Source organism: Nilaparvata lugens, chromosome 3, assembly GCF_014356525.2.
Source record: "Nilaparvata lugens isolate BPH chromosome 3, ASM1435652v1, whole genome shotgun sequence".
NCBI classification, from domain to species: Eukaryota; Metazoa; Arthropoda; class Insecta; order Hemiptera; family Delphacidae; genus Nilaparvata; species Nilaparvata lugens.
The window spans coordinates 34,847,303-34,871,744 of NC_052506.1; the positions used below are offsets into that span (position 1 = coordinate 34,847,303).

The 24,442-nt window shown below is 34.5% G+C and overlaps 2 protein-coding genes across 3 annotated transcripts; one reads left to right on the top strand and one right to left on the bottom strand.

The window, feature by feature from the left end:
* Positions 1-1,230: 1,230 nt before the first annotated feature.
* On the bottom strand, positions 1,231-8,774 carry LOC111050055 (complex I intermediate-associated protein 30, mitochondrial). Of its 2 annotated transcripts, none has more exons than XM_022336294.2 (5): positions 8,637-8,774; positions 6,503-6,850; positions 3,639-3,856; positions 2,885-3,070; positions 1,231-1,534 (listed from the first exon to the last, which is right to left on the bottom strand). In XM_022336294.2, exons 2-5 carry the CDS (start codon positions 6,771-6,773, stop codon positions 1,310-1,312), a joined length of 900 nt encoding a protein of 299 aa, XP_022191986.1. In that variant the 5' UTR covers positions 6,774-6,850; positions 8,637-8,774; the 3' UTR covers positions 1,231-1,309. The 2 variants fall into 2 exon arrangements, with proteins under 2 accessions (XP_022191986.1, XP_022191985.1); XM_022336293.2 differs by having other exon boundaries at positions 8,498-8,696.
* Positions 8,775-11,558: 2,784 nt separating this feature from the next.
* Positions 11,559-24,146, top strand: LOC111050054 (cyclin-Y). Its single transcript, XM_022336292.2, has 6 exons — positions 11,559-12,318; positions 12,959-12,990; positions 15,896-16,084; positions 17,027-17,160; positions 18,317-18,469; positions 19,668-24,146. The coding sequence occupies exons 1-6, from the start codon at positions 12,102-12,104 to the stop codon at positions 19,960-19,962; spliced, it is 1,020 nt and encodes a 339-aa protein (XP_022191984.1). The 5' UTR covers positions 11,559-12,101; the 3' UTR covers positions 19,963-24,146.
* Positions 24,147-24,442: the final 296 nt, after the last annotated feature.

Below are 24,442 nucleotides of genomic sequence, written 5' to 3' on the forward strand. Positions count from 1 at the left end.
CTTAACAAAGCTTCAAAGACAAAAATTGTGTTCAAAGCATTCCTTCCAAATCCTTTGTCAATTGGTCTATTGCTGCAAAACTGACAATTTCATACACAACACTAATGCTGCTGCAACAGTCTTAAAAAAATGTGCAAAACTGTAAAATTATACATCAAATTGAAGATAATTTAAAGCTCTACGAGCTCATAATCAGCATGAATTTTCGTCAATTCTTAAAAGATATAAGAGCCAAAATTGAAGGCATTCCTTTTTTCAAAAATGTCACACCTAGATAGGTGATAGAATGGTGATAGATTACATACTAGATATGTGAAGATAGCCTATAGAAAAAGTTGTGTTATGAATTTCGAGGGAAAGTATGTAAGCTTCAATTTTATATAGCATAGGTAGTCATGTCCGTAATACAAATAGTTTTCGAGATATGCGAGAAACCAAAGAAATATTAACTTTGAACCACGCCAAACTCCTTAGCTCCAGGTTGCAGGGATATTTTATATGTTTACCTCTCTACGACCCTAAACAGTAATGCGGGGTATTAAAATTCCCCTAAAAGTAATTGAATTCCCTTCAATTTGATGTTAGTTCAGAAAGTTTGGAAGACAATAAAATTTTGACCCAGCAGTTCTGTTTAGGGTAATAAGGAGGTAGTAACAGTCCCTGCCCCTACCCCCTGTGCTAAGGGGACGCAGATTATCAGAATCTTAATGTGAATAAATTATTTTTCAAATGAAAAATGAATTTCTTAAACACGATAAAAATTGACACAGAAAATTCAACTAAATGATCACTAGAGTCTCATTTATAATTCCAAATTCTAAACTTTTTTTAATAAACCTAATAGATAAATCACGAAGAAAACACTAACCCATAATATATATTTCTTTTCAATATTATACCCAATACACCTCTAATGAATCTATGAATTACACCTCCGTGTAAATCTATGAATTATTGTACATTTATGTTTTCCAGTCATACCATTCAGCTGCATTACTTTACTGGGAGCTGGCTACCTATATCTATTATTGTACCGGAAATTGAGAAGAGCTAATATTAAAACAGAAGTAATGAGTTACCAAAGTATACTAGTATTATAGTTGTCTAGAATAATAACTAGACCAAGGTAATTAGATATATTCAAGTAAACCTTGATATTGAAGACAAGCATTCAAACGTCATAACTTATATAAAATCAATAATGCATTATGATGAAATATAACTATGAAATGTGTTTATAAATTTTATTATGTTTAAAAATTCAACAATCTTTACAATTATTACTCTTATCCAATTATTAGAATATTTTTTACGAATTAGCCATGCCTCTTGGCAGTTGATACATTTCATATGCGGTTTCTTCAGTGTGATTAGGGTCCAATTCCACGCCAATGTAATCTATTTCCAGCTTAAACGGTCCTTCGATTCTGTCCACCATGGTTAAACTAACATTCGAAATATCATCCAACGGTGGTGAGGATTGAAGGTCTTGAACTTTTCCTTTACTGGCCAAGAAGAATTTGGAGAATGGAATCTGAAAATTAATAAGTATCTCATTTGAGATCTGGAGATTGGAAACATGATACATCCATAGCAGATGATTTTGTAATACTGTATTGTATTTGAAAAATAGAACATTCACTTGACCCAGTCACAAAAAAAACTGAATAATAATTTATGTCGAGCTGATGATTCAGCTACTATTGGAGAGGTGATATAACATGGGAAATCCATGCAAGAGATGGTATTCTCTAGAAAAGAGTCGTGTGCAATCACATACCAACTCATACCTATATAAACATATAATTTTATACGCAGAGAGAAAAATATACAAATGAAATAAAACTTGAATGTCTCGCCAATTTCCTCAACTGAAATAATATTTCTCTATAACTAAAATTGTAAGAAATTTCTTGTTTCATAAATTGAGAAACTGCAATAATAAATTATTAGATAATTATTTATTTTTCAACAATGACTAGAATTTTAGAATTTTCAAATTATAAATGAATTGAAATTGCAATACTTACTTATTTGAAATTCTTAAATTTAATTTCTACCACATAAATTCTCAAATATTATCAAGTTGATGATAAATATAGTGGAATATTAAGAACCTTTGACTGAATCAAAATCTCTAGTCTCTGCAATGATTAATGATGCAATGCATATAGAATACATTAATTATATGTATCATCCTGGTTGATATCTGAACATGAGCAATGTTCATACAACATAAATGAAGACTTGACATTCATCCTACTGTAATCAACAAAAGAAATACTTTTTTACTGAAAATCGAATAAAATTATTCTATCAAATCACTTCAGATGTACACTCTTGACTCAAAATTTTATCAATTATTCCTCATTTAACTATGTTGCTAATTTTTGTAATACTGTAAATTTTACTGTATTTACATCAATTATTTCAATTTCTGCATAACAATAATACAGAGACCATGTGCAAAGAACAAAACAGTCTTCACAAAAATGTATTCATTCTATACACTTAGGCTCAACTCACACTTACGCGACTCAAGTCGAGAAGAGGCTCGACTCTAGTCGATAGCATGTGTTTTTAAATGGTGACGTCGCGCGGAGACTAGAATCGACTGGTCTGAGTGTCACCATTTGAAAACACATGCTCTCGACTGGAGTCGAGTCTCTTCTCGACCTGAGTCGCGTAAGTGTGAGTTGAGCCTTACTGTACCTATTCATTTTACCGCACAACATTTCATTGTTCAGAACTATGTCAGACAATATAACGTTAAAAACTCACACATTAAATAGGAGTTTTTGGTGCTATACTTAAATATCAAAACTGCATTAACTTTCATACGCAATAGCTTGATTAATAGTACTATGTATATAGTATGTATTACCTTGCTAACTTGCCAGTAAGGGCCACCACGTGTATATAACACGAACTGGTACATATCGTTCCAAAATAAATCGTAATAACCGGGAGTGTGGAGATTAATCATGTAAGAGCGTCCATCTCCTCTCACCCGAAGCACCAGATGTGTATACATGCCCCATTCAAATATAGATTCTCGTTTGAAAGATTTCTGTGGGAAAAGAGTTTATCAGAAAAGACAGGATGCATTGATCAATTAAAACAATCAATCTTACGATTACAATGAATTTATACTACTGCTAGAAATGAGTACGGTGATAATTATTTCGAATGTATAGATACAAAATAAGTTAATAAGTGAGGTTAATGAGTAAAACTATTACTGCCCAAATAATTATCTTGAATTATTAAATCAAACGTTGGAATATAATTCATCATTAATCCTTAATATATTTCTAAAAGTAATTCCTCAACAGACGAAATAAGATAGTATAGAACTTTTTTATGATGCCTAAATAGGTTTTTACTTGTCCGTGGGTGATTGATGAGGTGTTAAACAACCATGTCTACCAGCGGGATTCGAACCCACTACCAGGTACCAGGCAGAGCGTAGCAGGGTGAAATAGCAAGTACCGGTATTCCTAGATAACTACACCGCGTTGGAACAAAGTACTTGTAGTAACTCTTGTTATATATTTGAACCATTATTGAACTTTGAAGATGAGAGAAGAATTCTCTTGAGATAGACATTATTGGATATATTCCATGATCACTCTTACCCTCTTCTTGACAGACTTCAAGTTGCAATATCCGGCTCTGGTTCGTTCTCCATCACTGGGTATTTTCAGGTTGAGAAACCCTTGGAATACACCTTTCCCGTTCTCGTCAATAAAGAATTCACAATTGCTGTAGCCATCTTTATTGTCTTGATCGGCAGTTGCAATCCAGCTTTCCGAAGCCTTCGCATCATTGAATTTGAATACCTTGTCGACATTACCTGATCAAAAAATTTGTTATCAATTAAACCAGCTTCAATTTCAATGAGGAGAAAAATAACATTTTAGTATATTCTGTACCCACAAAAAGCAAACAGATGAATTTATTAGGTTATAATATTGTAGACCGAAGAGTCTATTCTGATTAATTGTTTCTCCAAATTCTCTTATTCCAGGCAATCCTTCAACATAGATGATATTCATCGAAAAAAATCTCATAAGAAGAGTTTGGATGTAATAGCCTACATAAGTTGGATCACAGAATACCAAGATGATGCTCAATTAAAATCTAATACTAGAAATATTAATGAACATTGACGTACAAAGCACCAAAGCTTTGGAGTGACACTGGGGGGTGGAAGAGGTATTCCAAACTTTCACCGAAGTGATGTCCGGAGGTCCTCCCCCGGAAAATGTTGGAAAAATATCTTCAATTTGATATCTTATTACGCAATTTATATCTGAAAACTATCTAAAAGACTAAGATATCGGATTTGTTTATTGCTTGATTAATATACTGGTAATAAAAATTTTGTTTCATTCTGTCTCTTTCAAAGTCAAAATTGTTGAATCCTCTAGTCGTTTCATTATTTGAGAAGTTAATTGTTGGCCTCAGTAATAAATTTATGTTAAGCGCAAGTTTCATTATTATTGTATATTTTTCGCAAAAATCTTCATATGGTTTGGATGGAATTAGTATGAAGGTGGTAAAATTCTGTGTAGAAGAAATAGTCTCGCCTTTGTTACACTTGATAAATTCTTCAATAAAACAAGGAATTTGTCCTGATGGCTGTAAAACAGCAAGACTCAAACCTCTTTTTAAAAGTGGGGACAAAACTGATTTGAATAACTATCGGCCAATCTCTTTCCTTCCGGTTATTTCTAAGATATTGGAGAGAGCCATTTGTAATCAGCTTATAGATTACCTGGAGGATAACGACATTCTTTGTAATAAACAATATGGTTTCCGCAGATCCAAGTCTACCAAATTGTTACTAATAGATTTCCTCAACTACTGTATTGATGCGATTGAGTCGGGAGAGGCGGTAATCACTTGTTTTGCCGACCTCTCCAAGGCTTTTGACTGTGTAAATGTAGATCTGTTAATGAATAAACTCAGACTTTATGGTTTTGGGGCCTCTGCATTGAAATGGATGGATTCGTATATGACAAACAGGTATAAAGTCACAGAGATTCAACATGAAACTAGAAATAAAATAAAATTCACACGATCAAAGCCTAAATTAATTGTTTCTGGGGTCCCACAGGGTTCTATTCTGGGCCCCTTGTTGTTCTTGATCTATGTGAATGATGTTGCAGGGTCGGTTCCCATTGAGAATCTGTATGTTTTTGCAGATGATACGACTCTGGTGACAAGAAGCCAAGACTTGAGAAAATTGGAAATTGAATCCTATGTTAAGATGAATAGTCTGTGCCAATATTTTGCAAATAATAAATTGATGTTGAATGCCTCGAAAACAAATTATATGTGTCTACAAACCCATCAGAGTAGGAGGTTAAGACACAATGAAACACCTAAATTATTCATTGGAGAGTCGGAATTGGTAATCAAGAGCTCAACGGACTTCTTAGGAGTGAAACTGGAGGAAGGGCTGGGTTGGGGGGAACAATTGGATAAGATTGAAAGTAAAATAGCGAGTAGAATTTTTGTCTTAAGGAATTTAAGTAAATTAAATAATAAGCCTCTATTGAAGTCGGTCTATCATTGCTTGGTGGAGTCACATATTACATATTCAGTGGCCCTATGGGGAGCTAGAGAGAGTAACCTTCAGCAAATTTTCATTTGTCAAAAGAAAGCATTGCGCACTATGTTAAGGTTGCATCCACAAACACATTGTAGGGAATATTTTATTGAAATGGAGATTCTCAGTGTTCCCTGTCTCTATATTTTGGAAATGTGTGTATATATTAGAAGGTTTTCACTACAGACTATTAATAAGACGCATGAATATAATACACGGCATAAGAGTACCTTCTCGGAATATCATAGATTGACTTTGTATGAAGAAAAACCCAGTCATATTGGTAGAAAGATTTACCAATTACTACCAATTCGGTTGCGGGAAATATTAACGATAAAAGAGTTTAAACGAAGTTTGAAATTATTTCTAAAGGAGGAGTGCTTTTATAGTCTGAAGGACTATTTTGATTACTGTCATAGAGTCAAAGACAAATAGTAATCATATACTAGATATAAATTTCATGAGAAATTAATGGTGTCTCGCTTTTGCTAGCACTTTGACTTGTCTGACGCCGTTGAGGCCAACCAGACGTAATATATATCTATCTATATCTATCTGTATTATCTTTACATATCATACACATCTAGTACCTGGAGATGGGGACACACTCATTGACATCTTATCTTGCAATAAAAGTTTTATTTTAAGTTATACAGCATATAAATTTGAAGTATAATAATTATCTAATCGATAGCTTATCAGCGCAACTACAGAGAAAACTGCCTCTCCGAATTGATTAACTTGAATTCAACTAATTTAATAATTAACTCAAGTTTTCATGTATTCAGTTTACAATAATGCGGAACTCGGCACGCCTGATTGCTCTCTGTGTATAGGCCTAGGCCTACACACCCTTAGAACGTTTCACAATGAAATTCAACTGACCAGGATACAGGGTAAGAGGATCTGTTTTGGCAGCTTCGGTGATTTCGTCCTTCCAGAGCCTAACCTCATCCTTGAGCATGGTCATCCCTCTCCGTATGTGCTCGATCGTGCTCAATTTGTCCGGCTCCGGATCTGGCTCATGGAACGTGAAGTGAGCTGACAAACCACTGCACGTGTGTACATTTCTAGTGACAGCATAGTTTTGCCTGATACTTCCAAATAAATGAGTGTCATTACAAATAACTTTACCAAAGAATCTTACAAGATTCATAATGATATACTTGTGAGAAACGAGGCAGATTGGAGAGTATTTTTCAGCACTCAGCTATTCCCTTAGTGTATAATTACCTGAAAAAGAATAGAATTTATGAAATAAATGATTGGAAATGAATAAGATACCCTTCTACACCACATAGAGTAGTGAACTGGAATTTTCCAACATCTGTTAAAGTAATATCAATGGGAAGAGAAAATTCCAATGTTTTTACAATAAATTAATTGGGCCCTCATTAGACTAGGCAGCCAGTCAGGCAACCAGGTCACACAGTCAGCCGGTTAGGCAGTCGCTCACTCCATTCAAAGGGAACATTTTTAGACTGGGCCAGCAGCCATTCTGGTGGCCAGATTTTAACTGTTGGTTGGATGCCGAGTCCGACGACCACACTGGTAGAAAAAACGTGTCTCTACAAGTCTTAAAACAATGCCCGGTGTCGGAATAAGAAATTTGTATTTGAATATATTTCATTTGATAACATCAGATGAGAGCAATAGCTGTTTGAACTTCGGAGAGGCTCTAAATACAAATCGATTCACCAAATGGAGACTTGTCAGCCCGTATCACGTATTGAGGGTAATCAAATCTTTCAAGTATTCTCATAGTCCAGATAAATGAATGTAATTAATTTGATTTAATTGTATTTCAATATATTGCAAAAGTGATAGCTCAAAGCTTACCCCTTTCCTTTAGTAATTAATGCCTGGGGGGTTTCCACGGGCTCTCAAGGCTACTCGAATAGTAGATATAAGAAGGGTGATCCTCAGTTAACATCTAGCTACAGGTCAATTACAGAATCGTGTCCCATTTTGAAGCAAACAAATAATTTGCTGATTCCCAGCATGGCTTACGAGAGGTAATCAAACTTGACTGCTGTATCAAATCTGGTACCTGATAGGCTATCCTGGATACATTTCAGTAAAGAGGATCAGTATCCCTAATTCTTGCTGACCTGGGTAAGGCCCGCCGCAAATTACACCCAAGCAATCCACGTTGAAGGTCAAGCAAAGACACACGCAGGGCAGGGTCTTTCACCACAAAGTCAACCACGGTCCACGTACCACGCTACCTCGTCAAAGCCAGTAGAGTAGTTAACGGTGCATGCGCAAGTTGCACACATGTGCAGTAACAGAAACCTTTGGCCGAGATACTGATTTACTTTCCTGGATGCAGTTTGCAGCGCAGCATTGTTAACAATGATTTTACAAAACCTCCCACAGCGTGGTGTTGATTTAAGTGGGTGTTATTTGCGGCGGGCCCAAGTTTTTGAGTGTAACCTACGAAAAATCCTATTGGGAAAATATGACACTCAAGTACCAGTTTTACATTTGCTATGCTTATATCTCCAAGATTACAAACAGATCGTATCAATCCGTAGAGCCTCACTTCCCCCTTATTGGTAAAACACGGTGTAACGCAGGGCACAGTGATAGTGCTTGTCCTATTCATCATCATTGATATCAGTGACTTGAACTTGCTAGAAGTATACTACTCTTTTGCTGATGACGCCACCATCTGTTTAATGGGTATATCACCAGAGGATGCAGCCCTTAGGTGAAATGAGATTTTCAACAGGGCATAAGATTAGTTCAGATTTGATAGGCTGAGCCTGAATGACAATAAAACTCAGACTTTTTGTATTCTTGGCCGGCACTGCCAGAAAGAGATGGTCAAGCCAGTCAAGCTCATGTCTTTGGTTTCCACCTAGAAAACACACCTACCTGGACCGAGTGGACATTTGTAATAATCAGAAACAATTATCCAAAATATCTTGATAGATTTCGAATAAAACAGGAAATTATATTGACAGTATAGAATTACATATTTTTCAAACAGATGAAAAATACAAATAAAACTTACTTTTCAAACACTTCTGCTCAAAAACAATAAAAGCTCATAACCTACAAAATCAGCTGATACAGACGACGAAAGACATCAGTAAACTTTAAGCGGAAACCAACAGCCGTTTGCCTTGGGTGAGCGTGCGATTGCCCGTCTATAGCTATACGCTGTGCGCCGAGGCATTTAGGTTTTGCCTTGCAACAAAAAAAACGCGTTTTGTTACCTCAAACGCAATAACCGCTGAATTTGAATCTTGAATTTGCTGACACCCCAAAGGTTGACTTTTTTACCCCAAATACCGAATCACAATAAATTAAAAACTTTGGAAATATTGCACTTATTTAAAAATGTTTGATAAAAATCAAAAACCCACTGATAATGCTGAAGAAATTATAATATTCTTGATTTGAAAAAATTAATTTTAAAATAGTTGAGAAATATTTTTATCAGATGGAAATATTATCATGGAACTGGATAAATCATCATATGGGATAAAAATTCAAACGTGAACTGAGTTTATTAACGTAAGTGAGTATTTAATCTTGGAGAAAACAAATAACAGTTTTTAAGAATATATTACAACTCAACTGTGAATTGTGATTCAACTGAATCAACTAGAACAGGTGACATAAGATACTTGTGAATGAGAGAACTGTGTGAGGTCTACTGTTCACAGAACCACTAATGATAGGAAGCATTCTCATAAATACAAAATTAAGAAGAGTAAAATTTCCAATAAATTGCGTAGTTGCGCAGGATTCTATAATAAAAATAATAGAGAAGAAAGTTGAAAAGAGGAGGATGTAAGGAAACTGCAAAGAAATTGGATTAATAAAGAGAGAAATAGAAATATTACTACAGTAAGAAAAAAATACCAGAATGAAGCTACATTTACACCAAAGCTAATAACTTAATCCTTATAGACTCTATCAGATTAAACATATCATATCATACACATGATGAACATATGTGTTTGTCAAGTTCCATTCAATCTAATAGAATCTATAGGGATTGAGTTAATAACATTTCATTGATTGACCAAGCGAAGTGAGGTCTAAGATTCAAGTCGACGGTTTGGCGTGTCTCTTAATTTTTAAATGTTTATATGTTGTGCATTTACAGTGTAACGCGGTAATAGATTCTCATGAAATTTGACAGGTATGTTCCTTTTTAAATTGAGCGCCAACGTTTATACAAGGTTTCTAGAAATTTTGCATTTCAAGGATAATATAAAAGGTAAAAGGAGTCTCCTTCTTACACCAATATTAGAGTAAAAATCAGACTATAGAATTATTCATCATAAATCATCTGTCGAGTGGATTATAAATCGCATGCCATGACGCATGCATTGCAATATCTCAATGTAACTTGGTAAAAACTCAGCAGCTGTGTAGAATATAAATTGCATGCCTAATTCAGAAATGAGTGCAATTTCATTGAATGCAATTTTTATGCAACATTAAATAGGATGCAAAGAACTTATAACAGCTTGTCTGGGCGCCTAGATTTCTTCTGGTTTTCCTGCGCTAAATTCCGGAAAGCTTTATATGATAATTAAATCTTCTTCAATGTTGTTTTCCATCACGAACTGCTTATTATTAAATCACTTCTTGCTTTTAGAAAAAACGACTAGCAGTCAGATATTTTACAATAAATAAATGCTAGTTGTTTTTTCTAAAAGATAAAAGTGATTTAATAATAAGTTCCGATGGTGGAACTACCGAAAGATCTTGTTGTCCAGTGAGTGATTAGTTCATTTATTGTAAAATATCTGACTGCTAGTCGTTTTTTTTTAAAGCAAAAAGTGAATTAAATCTTGTGTAAGCATGATCTGATCAAATAAATAGTTGGTGTATCAGTGTGGATGTGCATATGGTTTAGGATGTCGTTCAGTTATTTAATGTTATTTATTCTATTGATAAAATTTTTGTTCATTATTTGTTATAATATTCTTTAATTTTCATAAGTTTTGGAATTTCGAATTCTCAATTTGTTTTATTTTTACTCTTTTCATAAGTATTTGGAATCGTTGTATTTTTCATTTTTGAATTAGGTGTTACTTTTGTTGTTTGTATTATCTATTATTGCATAAGTTTGTATTATTTTTATCATTATTTCTTTTCATTTGTATGTGTACAATTTTTATTGTTAAGGACACATATTTGAGGAAACCCGTTGTCTCCATTGTGAATAATCAAATGAACTATTGATTGCGTGCAATAATGCATGTAATTAATAACTAAAATAACATAGTATTGTCTCTCGAACTTTCTCTTCTTTGAGCTTGGGCTGTCCTGTTGCCAGTATGTCTTGAAGGAGATAAGCTTTTGATGCTAGCATTTTTGATACACCAACCTCAACAGCCATTAGCCGTTTTCACACTGATATCTCGCTGACACGACATACAGACAGGATTTACTGTGATGGACAGTATAAGAGGAGGCTGCGGTTTATAACTGCGCGAGATCTACTGTTCACAGAGCTACTAGTAACTTTGATGTAAACCCAGCTTAAGACTGAATAATGATACAGAAACAATGTCAGGTATGGAATATGACTTCTATTCTATAAGAGTGAGAAATAATAATTCAATCATTCAGTTTGATTCAGCAGATACTTCAAAAACAGACATCAGCTGTGCTTGCCCATACGGCAAAAAGCGTCTTCACGTGCGAACCAGGCTCATATGACGCTTGCCTGGCCCAACGCTCGTAAGTACCACAAAGTAGGAGGAATCCTCTTCTCTGTGTCAGTACACAGTTTTAAGCTCCTTGGCTCATTGCCAATCCAACAAAAAAAAAACAGAATCTGTCATTGAATGTTCAATTTTTAATGATTTAATATGATAAAATTTCATTATACATTTGAATCTACAGATATTTCAATTCTTTATTTAAGAAATTTGGTAAAATCTTCCAATTAATAAATTCATTAGATAGTTTATTATCAAAACGTCAAACACAGAAACACATGCTCTTGTAATTAAATATGGCCGTTCCCGATAAACTGTGTTTTTGTGAACTGTGATTGAGTTAAATAAATGTTAATCGTGTATTTCAATTATAAATAGATGTTATTACGGTCGACCGGCATATTTTTTGTTTACATGCTTTCCTACTAAATTTTTAATTGTAAAATTATTTGATGTGTGCTTTGTTTATTTTCACAGTAAGAATTTGACTTAACCCTTCTTATCAGTAAGAATTTTTCTACGTATAGATCTAAATTAACGGGAACTTTACATTGTAAAATTGTATTCAATTATCAAACTGAGTTTGAAATAATGAAATTGAATCTCTACTTAGTTTTAACCTAATTGTTTAGCTCCTCACAGATTGCCTACGTCGTTAGGTTAGGATCACCCAGCTAGTAAATAAAATGTGTGTCGTTGAATAGCATTTAGTCATTAGGTTTTTAATTAATGCTAAATACTCTTGAAATTGCCTAATTTTTCAAATCAAGTGAATTAGTCTCACTTGAGTCATGGGGAATAAAAATAGCTGTTGTGCATACTCAAGTCCTCAACAAAGAAGAAAAGATACTGGGCAAAATTTTGAGGAATATTTACCAGAAGGTGAAGAAAGTATCGGTAATCTACAACATATCAGTGAGAGAGAACCAGAAGACTGGAATGAAGATCCCTCCTTTCATCCAAAAGCAGGAACAATTTTTATGGAGAGATCTAAAGTTATTTCAGAAAGTAAGTTGATTAAGCTATTCCCCCACATTTTCTAGTTTACTCTTAATTTGTAACTTAATTATAAGTTAGGCCCGTACATAATATATTTACGTTTTCTTCATATAATTTTCTGTAGCTTACCGTACCTTACTGAATAATTTTTTTGTACACGCAGCATGTTTTCAAGTCTTATCATAGCTCAAATAATTTTTTTGTATACTTCCACAATTCTGAAATTACCTAAAAATTTAAAACACCTTGATTTGAAGTTGATTGCATAGTATAATATAGAGTAAAGTGTATTCCAAATATAGCAATCAAGTTAATATTATTTTGTACAATACATTCATAATGCTCAACATCTCTACTAACAAGGAAAATGTGAGTGAAGCATAAAAAAATATGTCGTAATTAGAAAATATGCGTGGATTCGGTCTACCGAACCAATCAGTAGTGAAACTTACCTGATATAAATTGAATTTATGCTATAGGCCTACATAAATAATAACATGAATAGGCTACTTTTATTAAGATGCATTAAAATAAAAAGACTTATACATTTTCTGAATGCATTATTTTTAATAACGTTTGATTTAGCTTACTCTAGTATTCTATATGAAAGTATGTTTTATTATTTATTGTTTCTTATGCAATTTTTCAGATGGCTTGGTGAGGAAGAAGAGTCAGAATCATGTAAGTATAATGCTGGTTCTAATACTCTATAGTTCTAATACTGGAATTGATAGGGTAGTTATATTTTATATTTTTAAAGGCCGAGTACTCAATTCTGACCCCTTGCCTCCCACCACATGTGATTGACTAGACTACTGAAATGTTTGTGGTGAATGTAAGGAACTTGGCAGTCGTCTCCTGGCATCCGAGTGAGCAGTGTTTATTAATGTGTGGTCTAAGAGCTTGCATACAGAGAGAGAGAGAGAGAGTGATGTGCGAGTGAAAAATATATTCTTACTACAGCTTGCTAACTTGCCCCGTTGAAGGGGCTAGGTGTCACCATTAAATCCAAGGACTTTATCAGATAACACATTTAAATTCGAAGAATAGTCAGTTTCCTTTTGATTAATTTATGCATTTCAAACATACCTACAAGCAGCTTTATTTTCCCTTTAAAGAATAAAATCCCTTTGAAAGTAATAGTTATCTAACAACAAGTGAGTAATGAAAACCACGTTGAAAGTAAAAGTTATCCAACAACAAGTGAATTATTCTATTAGTAGTACAAAATAATACAGTAGTACCAGTTCCTAAACGACAGAAAAGTAACATTAGATTCATGTTAGTGTACTGGGTCCATTCTTCAAGAATCGGGACTGCTACAATGTTAATAGGTGTCAAGGTTAATGGGTTTCCCACCTGTCAGGCTAGATAGAGGGTCTCTTACCATTTAGGAGCACTTTGGTTCTGTCGACTGTGGATATTCGTCGAGATAGAATAGTCCAATTTTTGTGTCAAAATTGAGCGTGCTCTAAGATCTCTCTGTGAAGTTTTGCTTTTAACTCGATAACCCGCATCAGCGACTCACGCCTTCATCACTAACCAGGCTTGAGGGGATATCTTGAGCAACACCAGAATTTTCGAGTGGTATAAAATGTTTATGGAAGCTAGGAACTCGTCAACTGGGCACTATCTTGTACAGAGATAAAAAGCATTGAAATCATTCGAGTGAAAAATGTACAGGAAAATCTAGGGACTTACATGTTCTGAGTAGACTTTGGTCCACACTATCCTCTACTCGAGCTCCGAGGGCCGCCCTGGGCCGGAACAAATCAATCGGCGTCTGGGGTGGGCTGCAGTAGGGATTACAGCCCCTAGTGTGGTGTTGGCCGGTCGCTCTGTTTCGTGCCGGTGGTTGGAACAACCGGATGGGTGATCTCTTGGGGATGGCTGGTCTCCTCGTGGTGTTTTCCGTTGCCGGTAAAGTCCCTGAGGTCCACCACGGAATCTCCGGGTAAGACGGGAAGAGCTTTCCTTTTTGGAGGTGACGGGATATGGTATATTTAGGTAGGATAGTAGATCGGTCACAGTTCTCACTAGGCTGCCGCAGCAGAGGGGGTCTGGTACCCAGGTCCCTCACCTCGTCAGGAATAACGGCGACGACTTCGGGCTTGTGCTACTGGTCTCTAGTAACACTCCTTCGATTTCGGTCCCAATCCGGATCCTACAGCGTCCTGTTCGGCTCCTGATGGTCTCCTAAAGGTTTCTGCAGGTCGTCACTGGATAAGTGCTACCTTGTGATATGATGACCTCATCGCGCTGGTGGTGGTGGGCGCCTTCTTGATCCTCCTCGCTGGTGCGAGATCTCGACTCCAGCCGAGAAAATATACCCCTGTAGGTGGGCGATTATGGTGCTTTGGAAAATCGGCTTGTTATAACTGGCTTCGCGTTCTGGTTAACAGCTAGGCTACCCTCTACTATCACAGTATGCTTCTCGAACTAGACTCTCCACTATCCACTAGACTGACTCTAGCTCCACTCCTTGGCTCTCCTACTGAGAGTTGGAGAGAAGAAAGATAATAAGCCACCTGCGCCAACTTTGACACGCATTTGGCTAAAGGTTAAAATGCTCGTTGACCCCGAGATCGCTTCACAAATCCTACGACTAATCTCCTTTCACTAGTCAAGAATTTACTTCGTAACAATATGACGATGGAGTGTGGAGAGTCACAACCAGATTAAATAGTGAGATAGACGAGGCCATTGGAGTAGGAAATATAGTGCGATTCATAAAAGCCATAAGGAACCCTGATCTCTACGAGTAAGGCACCAGCAGTTTGACTCTGGAGGCGGTCAATCGGCGTCGACGACAGTAGCTCTCAGCAGCATTCCGAAAACCGATTTCCCGCCGAATTTTGACGAGTAACGCACGTGTTAAACTATTGTATCGAATAAGGAGGAATGTATTTTGAAGAATTTTAATAATCTGATGAATCGTGCAATAATTTATAAACCTTCTATTTCTTAAGCCAGTTCCGATACTTATTGAATGGACCCTGTATTAAGTTTTTTATTTTATGACATCAATTTCAATTGATTGTTGGTTACACCATATTTCAGGAAAATATAAATTGCTTACTTATTGGTTTAATTAAAATATTTTTAATGTAAATTTCAAATGAAAAAATACATGAATTATAAATTTAGTTTTGAAAATAATGGAAGATGTGAGAGCTCTTCAAAAGATGATTGAAATATACTTTACCCACCTATATCATTTATATGAAAGGTCATTTTGTATTAGGAGATAGTTTGATATAATTTGTCGTAATATAAGATGCAAATGATATAATGTTTGAACCACCATTTCACTAATTATTTTGAGTTTATCATCATTATTAATCGAATCATGTCCATCTTGACTGAATAGCATAGTCGCATACTACCCTCATCATATATCGATATACGGCATTACATCTACTTTTAATCAAATATGCTCAACTCATTTTTTTTTTTAATACAAAACATCATACATGTAGGAGATATGATATTTGAAAATTGAACATATTTATGAAAATTGGCAATTTCTAAAATTATTACCTCCTAAGGAATTACCTTGTACATTTTATTCATTTGTTTATTTCAGATTGCTGGTAGCGGAGCTCTCAAGAAAAGTAGTTCATGTTCTACTATTTATTTGGATGATAGCACAGTTTCTCAACCAAATTTGAAAAACACAGTGAAATGTGTTTCTTTAGCAATATATTACCACATAAAAAATAGAACTTCTGAGAGGAATATGGAAATATTCGATGAGAAAATGCATCCATTAACGGTAAGGAAATAAATTAAATGTTGTGTATTTGCAGTGTTAGAATACATCAAATTTAGTAAGATTACAACATTATAGAATGAACCTTTAAAGACAGAACTTATTTTGAAAATCTATTTTGATGCTCCGTTAAATTAGTTTAGAAATGGAAAAGCACATATCATTATTATTTTATTCGGTTATGATAGAGACTGGCATCGTTTCCATGTTAATTGAATCTGAACTCACTCAATTCATAAGACTAATCAACATAAGACAACAACCAACAATCGGAAGATATAGCTGCTAGAGTACTGATATTCCCCATAAATTATATTTTCGATGATAAAAGGTAGGATCAATTATCGATTATGTTACAAATCGCCTTATCTTGTGATGTAAACGTTTGGAGGGGAGCGGAGTGTAGATCTGGCCATTTTCTTATGAAAGCCAAACTTAAATTCCAGAATTCGAAGAAAAAACAACAAGAACAAAACTGTACAGAAACATGAAGAATAATGTGCAAAATAATTGTCTTGAATTACCCAGGAAGTACAATATCGACTCCACCAGTTTCCTATATAAACTTCGTTTGGCACAAGAGTTTTGGAGGAAAAATGGTTCTGCAGAGATAGTCCAGGCAATGAAAGCTCAAAAAAGGATATAGAGGGGGAAGTTTGGAAAACAATGTTTGACCTTGTAGTTCTGTTTAGGGTAGTAAGGAGGTGAACATATCAAAAGTCCTCACCCCTACCCCCGTTGTGGTAAGTGGGTGGGAGTGGTTTTCAAAGGTGCCATTTTTGGGTTTCTCGCATATATCTGAAAAACTTTGCGACTTACGGACATGACTATTATATCCGTACTATTTCTTGTTATTTCATTTTTCTCTATAAGTATTTGTTTTAAATTCTAACAAGCAGGTGTGTACGTAATAGTCAATGTTTTTTTTTTTACTTATTTTTGCAGAGAGATGGTGTATTAGATGACTACGATAAACATAATCCGGAGCATAGGCAAATATATAAATTTGTTCGAACATTATTCAACGCGGCTCAATTAACAGCAGAATGTGCTATCATCACATTGGTATATCTAGAAAGGCAAGTGTTCTTCTTATTAACCTACTCGTTCTTCGATAAATGATTCAAATCTCTTCTAATTACTTTACCTAATAAATATTAATAAGAAATACGAATATCCAAGTTGATAATTGAGAAGCAAAAATATAACATGAGAGCAATTTATCTAGATTTAAAAGTAATTAGTGACATTTTATAATTGCGATACATCATACTATCGTTTGTTATAGTTTTATATCCATTTAACATTCAACAAAGGTAAAACATTGGTTGCATCGACAGTCACATTCTACAATGGTTCTGTGTACATGGAATGTGGTAAATTGTCCGATTCACAATTTACCAGGTAAAAAGTTCTGCGTTCCATGGGAAGAGTTTTGACAGATTCTGTACCAGAAACCAGCTCCAGTTCCAAAATCCTGCCCCACAGTCGAAGCGTGGTAAATTGTCCGACCTGGTACAATTCCTACTATCTGAGCTCTCATTGGTCGATTAGTCTGCTTGCTTCTCTGCGCATGCGCTGATAGTTGTTTACCATAGCATAGTCATAGAATACATAACCAACAATATGATGTTGGATAGCCATTCATTAAATTAATTTTTCTCTATAGAAAATTTTAGAGTAATGGAATAAAATAAATGCACACTTTTCTAGACGGTAAGTTTGTTAAACAGCCTTTCTTCATTCACGCAGCTAGTAAACGACACATTTTAGTGTAAACCAACTTTATATGTGCGCGCCAAAAGCTTGAACCAACGATTTTGAAATGGCGTTCCATGGGAACATTTTGCACTAGTCACGTGATGGAACAATTTAGAATGGAACTGGAACAATTTACAGTACACAGAACGTACACAATGAACTGGAGAAGTATTTTTAAATCAACTCATAGAGAAGACATATTTTCGGCAAATTTGTTTTATGAAAGTAATAAGGAACTCTATATTATCAATTCATTTTCTCTAGCTCTCTTAAATCTTCATTTCAATCATTAAATTAAGCAATAAACTATTCCATGAATTCCAAAATAATTTTTTTATTTCTCATTTGATCATAGTTCTTCGTAAGCTCTGAATCAGCCACTTCTGATCGATTAAATAAGCATATAACTCTCTTCTGACTGACACTTTATTATATCTGTGGTTTATTTTTATAAATATTTTATTTTTGTAACAGGTTGTTAACATACGCAGATTTAGACATCACTCCTGCCACATGGAAAAGGATTGTTCTTGGTGCCATATTACTCTCATCAAAAGTATGGGATGACCAAGCTGTGTGGAATGTCGACTATTGTCAGATATTGAAGGACATTTCTGTTGAAGACATGTAAGTTAAAATATGGAAACGATTTTAGATTAGAGTTGTTATACAACAATCGAATCACTAATGCTTTAGAAAAAAAACCCACTAAGGTTTAGAAAAATACTAAGGCTTAGAAAAAAACTCTTAAATCTCTGGTGGGAATTGACTAACGTTTAACATTACATAATACAATACAGCATTATTATTTTTTCAAGAAAACTCTCCTATATCAATCCAAAATATTCTAAGTATTTTTACATTAATTTGCCATAAAAACAATGCCAAATCACGAGAGAAAATAAAATGCATAACATAATAACCAATTTTATTAATAACAGGAAATGATGGGATGGAATAAAATAAAATGATAGACGTAAACTGAAAAAAATAATGCCAACTCATCAATATTTTTAAGTAGGCTAACTATCAATTTCATTACCAGCAAAAAGAAAATCCGCTGCTCATCATTGCGATCAAGATGATAATATATTTGGAAAATCCTTAACATTGTATTTTTTCATGCATAAGCTATGCATTCATAATGTTTCCTTATTTAAATAAGGATTTATTGCTCCTTGAGCAAGTATAGTGGGTTGATATTGTACTCGATTAGTATAATTCTAGTACTTAGTTGCTAGGCAAGAGTTATTCTATTGTGAGGTCCACGTTATAATGGCAGTATTTGATTAACATTGGTTTTGCTATCCTTATCATTCGACAAAGCAGATAGCACTATCCTCTTCTAGAACAGCAACGTTGCCAAATCATGTTTAGCCAACGTAGAAATGAAATTAATCAACAAAATATTTAATTTCTATTATGAAAATTCATTATTCAATTATTGGAAAATCCCTTTTTGACTAATAAAATATAATTGATTATTTAAAACAAGAATGAACAGTTATTATTACATCAGATATATCATGACTGTATCAGGTATCCTCTATGGAAGACAGTGGCAAGGCAGATAATCGGCAGAGTATTGTATTGTATTGTGTTGACTGGCCTATATGACAAATTGTGATTTACTATTGAGGCTAATAAAGATATTCTATTCTATTGAACGCTGTTCGCTTATCTATCTCCATTGCCATTATAATGTGGATCTCTCTATAAGCAAAGTTTTGGTAAAGCATCGTTTATAAATACTGTTCTGGATTAATTAATAATTATTTATGTCTGTTATATTTCTGCATTAAAATAGGCATTTGTTTGTTGGAAGGAATGAGCTGGAGCGGCAGTTCCTGGAGATGCTGCAGTTCAACATCAACGTGCCGTCGAGCGTGTACGCCAAGTACTACTTCGACCTGCGCACACTGGCCGAGGCCAACGACCTCGCGTTCCCCGGCGAGCCACTCAGCAAGGAGCGCGCTCAGAAGCTCGAGGCCATGTCGCGAGTCTGCGAGGACAAGGTCACCGCCGAGGCGCTCAAGAATGGACTCAAGAAGTGGTCGAGTCTCGATGACGTCACCAACGGACCCTTCCCCACCAGGCGCAGTGCGGCCATCCTATCGTGAATCTATGTTGTAACAGTAACATTTTACTCGATTCTCTTATGGGGAACGTAATGGTCCTTCCATTCTTGGTGGGTTCCGAAACACAGGGTGGTGATAGTAATAATTACATTGAAGCAGAGATGATGTTCTGCCGATCACCCATCCATGTAGAGGGTAATTTCATTTTACGTGGATGCCGAGCCACCGGGTGATTTCAATAATGAGATCAAAGCAGAGATTTGATTTTCTGCGAATCTCCCATCTAACAGCCTCTTTCTAGATGGTAATTTTATTCAAGGTGGATTCCGAACCACAGGGTGATGACAATGTTTAAACAGAGATTTGAATTTCTGCGGATTACCCATCTAAGTTCCTCCTACCTCTAGAAGGTAATCTCATTTCCAGTAGGTTCTGAACCATCGGGCAATAAAAATAGTGATAATGAAGTAGGGATTTGTATCTCCTACTTCTAAAAGAGATGGCCCTTTCCATTTTAGGACGATTGCAAAATACAGGATAAGTGGCAGATAATGAAGTAAATGAAGAGATTAGATTTTCTAATAGTCATCTCCTCCTAGAAAGAAAACTTTCACCAGACCTGAGGCATCCAGGTCATATTTTTTTTTCTAAATTACAAGGCATTTTTTGAACTTTCGGATGCCGATGATGAGGGAACAAATCATTTGATTTTCTGCCGATCACCCATCTAAGGGTGAGATCACATTGAATGCGTGTATGTGCAAGTACACGTCAAGCATGAGACGAAAAACAAAATCTGGAAAGTGCCATTGGAACACTTTGTGACTTGCATGAAGCTGCTCACACTGAACGTGACCAGTAAGTGTAGTTCAGTGTGAGTGTTCCTATTGCTCTTTCAGATTTTGTTTCTCATCTGAACGCTTGTCATGCATAACCAAGCGTTCATTTGCACATATACACATCTAAAGCTGCGTACACATATTCGCGCTTCCAACCCGCACCGAGCACGCTCCTCCCTCGTACCACCATCGAACCACAGTCCCTCCGCCCACGCACCCATCATGAACGTTACGGAAGATGTTAGATCTTCTCACGTTCCCCGGTCGAACCACTCTTGCTCGCCGGTCGATCATCAATCGCTCTGCTGGAGTGACGTTCGGTTGCGGAGCAGAGCGAAAGTCTGTACGCACCTCAATGTGATGCAATGCCTAAGACACACTTAAAACATCATTCTCATTTCAGTTGGTTTCTGAACTAGCGGATACCGATAATGAAGCAGAAAGTCTTATTTTTTGTGCCGGTCAGCCATCTAAGAGCAGTCTTGAGTTATTGTTACTTCATATTATCACGCAGCAACCCCGATCACAATTTATGTTGTGCTGCCACATGATCGAACAATCCATTATTTTTATACTAATCCTTATCAGTGACATCCTATACTTACTAACTCGATGGTGGATTCAAAAAACGAATCACCAAAAAAAAAAATAATAATAATAATTACCATTCACAATTGTGAAAATGGGAAAAAAGGTTTAACATGAGAAAGAACAGTCCACAAGTTCACAATTTCTTGATGAAAAACACAGTTCAATATAAAAGAACAAATTTCACTTTAAAATAATTCAGATTACAAAATATTACTTCATCTTGTGCTGTCTGTCTTTTACTTTTGTAAGTATTTAAGCATTTAACTCATTTAAACAAACCGAATGATAAGTTCTCAAGTTAGTCCAGGCAGCAAATGCTCAAAATAAGGTATTTTTACGCAACTCTGATGATAGTTAGGTAATGTATATCAAAAGTCCTCACTCCAACCCCCTGTGCTAAGAAGGAGGGGGTGGATTATAAGTAACATTTTTTCTGTTTACTATATATCTCGGAAACTATTTGTTTTAGCGACATGAGTATCCTCTACAAAATTATAGCTTGAAATTAGATACATGTTTTGTCAGTACTGAGTTTGAAGAAAACTGGTAGGAGATTTATCAAGCTTCAATTTGTACAGGATGACTTGTCAATTGGATGACTATTCCGCGCCTCGTACTTCGCGCATATCTGGGTGACCTCTTGTAGGTGTGGGATAAGTGTGTGGTTTGCAGCCAAACTGACTGTAACAAAATATTAAGCAGTTGCCATAATTTTCACCAACTCTGAACAATCTATGCGGTTAGATACGTTCTAGCTGTGAGGATAACCATTCCCCTTGGCGTATGATCTTATTTTTTTCAAATTCGGTTTTGATTGCTTTGTTGCTATGCTTCCAAATCATGAATTTAGTTATAAGACTCTTGTGCATTAACGCTCTTGGTAGCTGAACTATTTAAAATTATATGTCATTTTAATAATCACGGAAATTCATTGTTCAAATTGTTCCAGTATTAATAATTATAATTGGTGCTGATTATTCAACTTCATTAAAAATTCTAGATTATCCAGAGATATTATCAAGACTGGACGTAATCAAACTTTATAGAAACTCAAAATGAATTGCGATAATTATTTCATAGCTATGTTGTAAATTATTTAAAACATGTAAATATTATTATGAAATTTATGTTAATTCCACTGCATTTCATAAATTATATGACATTCAGCCTGCCATGTGTAGCAAATTCTAATGCCTAATTATTGATAGATTTTCATCTAGTTTTCTAGTCTACGAATTTTCAAATGAAATTTTAACAATCTAAAAAACTTTGTAGGAAACGTTTATTTTTTTAGTTGTAGAATAACTAACAGATTAACGAATTTATCTTTTCGTTTTTATCTGGTTGTAGTACGGTACCATTAAAAATAATGTGATACATTATCTTGTATAGATAAACTTAGTTATTAAGGAAATCTGACTTTTCTAAAATAGTTATGTTTCAATCTATAATTAGGTAGGCCTATTTGCATTTTCTCTAGAATGACCTCATTCGTTCAGATTCTCCTTGATTTTTTCTTTCAAAACTATATCTTCTTGTTCCCTTACAAACTATTACAAATGACTAATTGCCTTTAAACTACAGATTGACTAGAAGATTTCAAATTTGAATTGGAAATATTTATATTTTTTGTTTGGGAGATGGAGGTCCACAATCATAATTAGTACTAAGGACGCATTCCATTCCTTTATTATTAGTAGGAAATTATCACTAGAAAATGGATAGAACACTAATTACACTTATTTGAGATCTAATATGCAGCTTGAACAACCGATGTCAGCTACAGGCTCGATTATCTCTGAATGCTTGAAACTTATCTCGATTTGCTCAATCTCAACTTATGAACGGAGGTCTATTGCTCCTCAAACTCACAAATTACCAAACTGAATTAATATTTTGTAGTAAAAACTCTTAATATTAGTACTACTAACAGTTAAAAGTTTCCTATTTGCAACAAGCCTCAGGCTAAAAAGTTGTTGGAGACTAGAAACAATCAAGCATAAAAAGCGGGTGGTTTTAAAATAATTGGAAAAAATAAACATATGGATAAAATATTTTATTAACAGATTTGAAAACATATTATTATGTCGGTTAATCGAGTTTAACATTTTTGTTTTGCAAATTATCAGATATTATTTATCTGATTAGCCAGTCTAATATTCGTGATAATTTTCACATATTCTTTCAACTATACCTGGAAATTAAATATTTCCTTCGCAATCTTGTCGTTTGGTATCACTGCCAATTTATTTTGTAATTGATATGTTCTGATTACTGAATTCATCCAGTTTTATATTTATTTTGTATTAGTTACAGTCATTTTAAAACCATACGATTTTCTTGCTTGTCCCTGTACACATGAAAATCTGTTATAATTATAGTAAAATTGTAATTAACATTTGAAAATTATAGTAATATAATCTATTGAAAGCCTAAATCTTACCACCTTCTAACATCGATATTAAAGTACCAATGTACCAAGGAAAATTTAAAAAAGTTGGTCATTTTAGATTTTTGAAGAATTCAGATGACTTTGAGGAGAGTGTAATGGCCATATTTATAATAATTACTTTATGAGGAATAATTTGATTGATGTATTAAAAAAAACGTTTAATTGTCTTTAAAAATTAATGTCATGTTGTTTTATTCTGTCGTGTGATCAAACCAGTGTTTTTCTACAATTGTTTCATTTCTACTTATAATTTAATTTTTATTCGATTGTATGCATTCATGGTTGTACAGATTTTATATATATTTACCATAAATAAAAATTGGATCAATATATTTAGACACGAATATGAGTTTTTTATTTAATTATAAGGTCTATAATAAATTAGTCTAGTAATTTTAATCATTCACAGTAATTGCAATCATTTAATTCTTACTGAAAAATACGACTATAAACGATATTTTATTAAATGACATCCACTTTAATTGTTATATTTGATCAATTTTTATGTTGTTAACAAAACAAAAAACTATCGATTTTTTAAGCGCTGGTTGTATACCGGTACTTATATTGACATATTACTAAACTTCATTAATTGATCACTAAATACATTTTCGACTCAATTGGAAAAAAATGTCCAATG

Excerpts from the sequence above, each read along its gene's own strand:
- LOC111050054 (XM_022336292.2), top strand. The coding sequence starts at position 12,102 with ATGGGGAATAAAAATAGCTGTTGTGCATACTCAAGTCCTCAACAAAGA. Across the intron at positions 12,991-15,895 it reads GGAAGAAGAGTCAGAATCAT|ATTGCTGGTAGCGGAGCTCT; the intron begins GTAAGTATAATG and ends TGTTTATTTCAG. Across the intron at positions 18,470-19,667 it reads GACATTTCTGTTGAAGACAT|GAATGAGCTGGAGCGGCAGT; the intron begins GTAAGTTAAAAT and ends GTTTGTTGGAAG.
- LOC111050055 (XM_022336294.2), bottom strand. The coding sequence starts at position 6,773 with ATGAATCTTGTAAGATTCTTTGGTAAAGTTATTTGTAATGACACTCAT. Across the intron at positions 3,857-6,502 it reads TCCTCTTACCCTGTATCCTG|GTAATGTCGACAAGGTATTC; the intron begins GTCAGTTGAATT and ends TTTTTTGATCAG. Across the intron at positions 3,071-3,638 it reads TGAAGTCTGTCAAGAAGAGG|AAATCTTTCAAACGAGAATC; the intron begins GTAAGAGTGATC and ends CTTTTCCCACAG.